The 4,588-nt window shown below is 51.2% G+C and overlaps 1 protein-coding gene across 4 annotated transcripts in view; it reads left to right on the top strand.

Annotated features, from left to right (window-relative positions):
- Positions 1-1,312: 1,312 nt before the first annotated feature.
- NCOA4 (nuclear receptor coactivator 4) overlaps positions 1,313-4,588 on the top strand; it is a 12,629-nt gene continuing 9,353 nt past the window's right edge. For 2 of the 4 annotated variants that reach the window (XM_039719701.1, XM_039719700.1), the window contains exon 1: positions 1,313-1,659. In XM_039719701.1, the coding sequence (XP_039575635.1) occupies positions 1,613-1,659 (47 nt within the window). In that variant the 5' untranslated portion in view covers positions 1,313-1,612. The other 2 variants (XM_039719703.1, XM_039719702.1) reach the window with 2 other exon arrangements.

Below are 4,588 nucleotides of genomic sequence, written 5' to 3'. Positions count from 1 at the left end.
TGAATCTTTCCCTGGTTTTTGTGCCCACACTGCAGACGAGCAAGGAAAAATGTCTTTTAGTGACAAGGGAGTCATTATACACTTTGCCAAATCAGGGAAGGATGGGTTTTATGCTGCAGAGCTGTAAGTGGGATTCCCATTCAGCAAGAAATAGCACTGAATCTTGGGTATAGGCATGCATTACGTGCTGTCACAAACTTCTGATGGGAAAAGCTGCAGGCTTTTGTTCTCATTAACTATTTCTGATGTGTATTTAGATCCTTTTTATGCATCCAAAATGCTCTGGTTGGAGCCTTACTGTGAACAGTGATACACAGTTTAATCCAGTGCTGAGGAACTGCCCACTACGTCTCCATCTTTGCTTCTGTTTTAACATGAGCATATTACCCTGTTTATTTTCCCATAAAACTGCATCTCTACCCAACCTTTTGCCTTTATTTTAGTAGATCACCAATTTCCCTTTTGCTTAAGCTGATGTAATTTTAAGTTTCTTTTTCTGATCCACTATGCAGGTTTGTACAAAAAGGCACATCTGGCATGGCAAAGGGTATGGCTGAGGGAGGAGCAGAGTGTACTGCCATGAGGGTGGGAGGAAAGAGACCATTAAAAGATGCATCTGGTTCCTTACCCTTGATATTCCTTTAGAGGTAAGGTGGAAGACTTGTCCAAAGAGCAAATCCTCTGAGGAAGGCATGACCTTAACCACAATGAATCCACACAGAAATTGTGCTGGGTGAAGCAACACTACCAACAACAACAACAAAAAAAACCTCTCAGACCATCTGGATTATGATATTGCCTTCGTCAAGCCTGTGGAAGACATGACAGAAACCTGTCATTGTCCACTGTGCCTGGGAGGACACAACAGGTGTATGAGCACTCCTGGTTTTCCAAGGTCAGGCAGGGTTGGTATTATTTTTCCTCTTAAATCCAAGTACACAGAGGAGGATTATATAACACAGCCTGTGTCTCCTACATGTTTAGACAAGGAAGCCAAATACCCGAAATGCTTGTTCCGAGGGTAACAGCACATCTGGGATTAGGCGGCTGATTTATACTTTCTCTTATGTCAGCACTGAATAATTTGTACTTTTAACAGTGAGTGAGGTCCTGATTAGAAGATTGGCTCCTTGGTCTGTGCCCAGAGCAGGATATGTGTGGGAAATTGTGACTCAGCTGCCACATGTACTCAGCTACTTAGATTTCCATTTGGAGTCCTTTCTGCTTGAAGCCCTGCTACACTCTCTGTTAAGCTTTAAATGCTGTGTGTACACTCAGAAAAGGCAGCGCTTCACACGTGTGCTGGCCGGGGAGTCCCGTAAGGACTGAAATGTCACTGAATCACAGCACAGTCTGTGTTGGAAAGCACCCACGAGGACCAGCGAGTCCAGCTCCGTGATGGCCCCACAGGGATCGAACCCTCGGCGCTACCGCCCCACGCTCTGCCCGGCTGAGCTGCTCTCCTGGCCCCTGACCGGCCAAAGCTCGCTCCCTAGCAGTAACTGGATCCTTTTCCCGGCTGGAAGGCGGCGTGGCAGTACCGGGAGGCGTTCTTGCCGCGCTCCACGCTTGCGGAAATGAACACCCAAAAGCAAGCCACGCACTCTGGGAAATGTCCGGTGGACACGAAAAACACCCGCACCCGTGGCTCGCCCCACGGTACACGTTCTGTGCCCCGTGGGTTCGCCGTGCCGGGTCAGCCGCGATTCCCGGATTTTGGCTGCCGTGAGGAGCAGCGGCAGCAGCAGCGCCGCCCCCTCAGCGCCCCCTCAGCCGCTCCGCCGCTCCGGCAGGGGGCGCGCGGCGCGGGGCTGAGGGAGCGGCGCGCGGGCAGCGGTGAGGGGCGGCGGGGCCGGCCGGGCGGGGCAGACATCCGGGGGGAGCTGGGAGCAATCCCGTGAGGAATTCCGTCAGGAATCCCGTCAGGCATCCGGTAAGGCATCCCTTAAGGCGCCCCGTTGCGGGGAGTGCCCAGGCGCCCGGCCTGGGTCGGGCAGGTCGCTGGGGAAATGGACGCTCCGCGGCGCAGGGCGCACACGGAGACGGGGTTTGTACTGAGCTCGCTCTCCGTGGGCCGGAGGGGTTGTGCCGCGAGCGCTCCTAAAGCCACGGCTCTAATTGCAGAGGCAAAGTCTTTTGTTAGCAGCTGCGCCTCTCAGAGGTTACATAAGCAGTAAATGTCTGGGTTAGGAATGGTCGGGGTTCGCGTCGTGTTTGTTGAAAGTTTGTCAGACCTGTGTTGTTCAATGCTGGTAAGCGGTGTGGGCCAGAGCTTCCGGGGGTTTGCTGAGCATTCTGACAGCTTTAAACTCGGTCTTTATGGCTGGGATTAAAGAGAGAAGATGACAGAGGAACGAGGTGGCCTTCCCCCGATACTTTCGATGAGGTGTGCAGTCAGGGGAGCGGAAAAAAGCCGGCAGCCATGTAAAAACCACTGTTCGTCACGCTGCAAGTGCATAGCATTGGATGGATGGGTGTGCAGAGAGCACGGCAGTGCTGTCTTTGGGGCCAGATGCTTCAGGCAGAACCAGGGGTTTGTCACTTGTTTTCCGAAGGAATTTTAAGTGCAATAGTCTGGAAGATGCATTGTAATGTGCAACCTGCGTTAAGTGCGTGTTTTCCCCACTCTGGTCTATCTTCTTTGGTGTTTTCAGTAATTATAGCATGGAGGTATCAGGCCTTCATATTCAGATACTTTGTGATTTCACTTATATGCTTGCTGTGCATAAAATATATATTTATGATAGATGGAGTAAAGTGGTGAGCAGACCTCTTCACAGCTGCAGTAGTGACTTGTAACTGTTCAGAGCCCAGCTCTTGTGAGAGTCTCAGTACAGGTGCTTTGTGCACTGGCTGGGCTGCATCAGAGCTAAAACAGGCAGAAAAGGTAGCCACGGGTGTTCAGGTCTGTGGCACAGGCCATTTACTCTGCAGACAGGTGAAAACTACCTGAATTTTAGACAATGTAATACCTGAAACTTCTGTTACTGTTTCTTAAGGTGCTTATTTCACTTTTTCTCTTGCTCGAAACTGTTAAAGGTTATTTATTTTTTTCACATGGCTTGTGACTTAAAAAAATATACGTGTTTTGGAACAAAATAATCCCCCTGTACAGGGCAGGAGCTCCATACAGATGCTGGCACATAGTGCTGATGCTGCACTGTACAAAGTGCTTGTTGTGCTTGCATGTAAATGGGAAGTTCCCAGATTCAGCTCGTGTACTCAGAGTGCTTCACTCCCTGACCACAACTCCTGCCTATCTAATTTTGGAAAGTTCTTAACAGGAACTACTGTTTTTTGGTGGGGTTAGATGGAAGTCCGTGGGGATTTCAGTTCAAACAAGCCAGCTGGTTTAAAGCCACATGAAGACAGGTCAGAGAAGCCTGTGGAGCAGCCTTGTCCTGTCAAGTGGAAGAAACCAATTCCAAATTTATAGATAGAGCCCATTCAATGGGAGGCTTCGTTCCCTTCAGAAGCTTTTCCCCAGCAAAGGCTCTGCACAGCCCTGTTTTTGAGGTGATTTTTCCACACCTATTTGAAGTTAAAAACAATGCTCTTCCCAAGGGCAGCGGGGATGGTTGTGCTGAGAGTGAAAAGCTGGTAGAACCAGTTTCCTGCCAGCCTGTTTGCAGAACAAGAAGGGCTGTCTCCTCCTCCTCTGCTCACCAGCTGCCAGATATTTAATTAAAAGCTTAAAATTATTTTTGTCCAGTGGTTTCTGACCTCGGGGAATTAACATCCCAGGGGAGTGGGCAGCCAGGAGGTTGCACAGAGCACCTGTGGCCAGGAGTTGTAGCTGCAAGGTCTTATGGTGACACCTCTCCAACGAGCCAAAAGTCTTCCTTTAAAAACTGGTAGTTATTTTACTATTAGGAACAATAATATAATCTTCCTTATCATTCAAGCAGTTATTTTGGTTTCATGGCTGTGACATTTTTACTGCTTGTATGCAGGCGAGGACACGTGTGTGGCCCGTCCCTGGGAGCATTCCAGGCCAGGCTGGATGGGGCACCCTGCTCTGGTGAGAGGTGTTCCTGCCTATGGCCGGGGCATTGCAACCACACGATCGTCAAGGTCCTTTCCAGCCGAGGCCATTCTGTGTGCTTTCCTCAGCTCTGTGTGTGAAATTGTGGAAGCAAGACTAGATGTGACAAGAATTGTGTGCATGTCATTTTGGTCCTTCCAGGAGCTAGCTCGCATCCGAGCTGCTCAGTGTCAGGATTTCTGGCACGTCGCAGGCTCAGTGCTGGGTGGGGACCTCACTGCTGGGCTGTGCATGGCCGGGCACGGAAGGCTGAGCTCGGCTCGCAGCTCTTCAGCTCTCGCTGCTCCATCCGCGGTGGGGCTGGATGCCTCAGCGCTCGGCTCTGCTCTGTTGTAGCATTAAGAGATACATTGCCACACGTTCGAAGTTGCAAGAAATAGCGGTTTTGTTGCAAAACGTTGAGGTTACGCGGTTTCAACTGCTCGTTGGCTGTTTGGAGGCGCTCGGTGTCGGGCTGAGCGGAGCCCGGCCGGGGCAGAGCGGCTCGGCCCGGTCCCGGTCCCCGCCCGGCGGGCCCGGTGGTCGCGGCCCGCCCGGGCCCGC

This window comes from Passer montanus, unplaced genomic scaffold (genome assembly GCF_014805655.1).
Source record: "Passer montanus isolate IOZ18808 unplaced genomic scaffold, ASM1480565v1 scaffold42, whole genome shotgun sequence".
NCBI lineage: Eukaryota > Metazoa > Chordata > Aves > Passeriformes > Passeridae > Passer > Passer montanus.
Note: the sequence above shows the minus strand (reverse complement) of the source record. Positions and strands in the feature narration are given on the sequence as shown.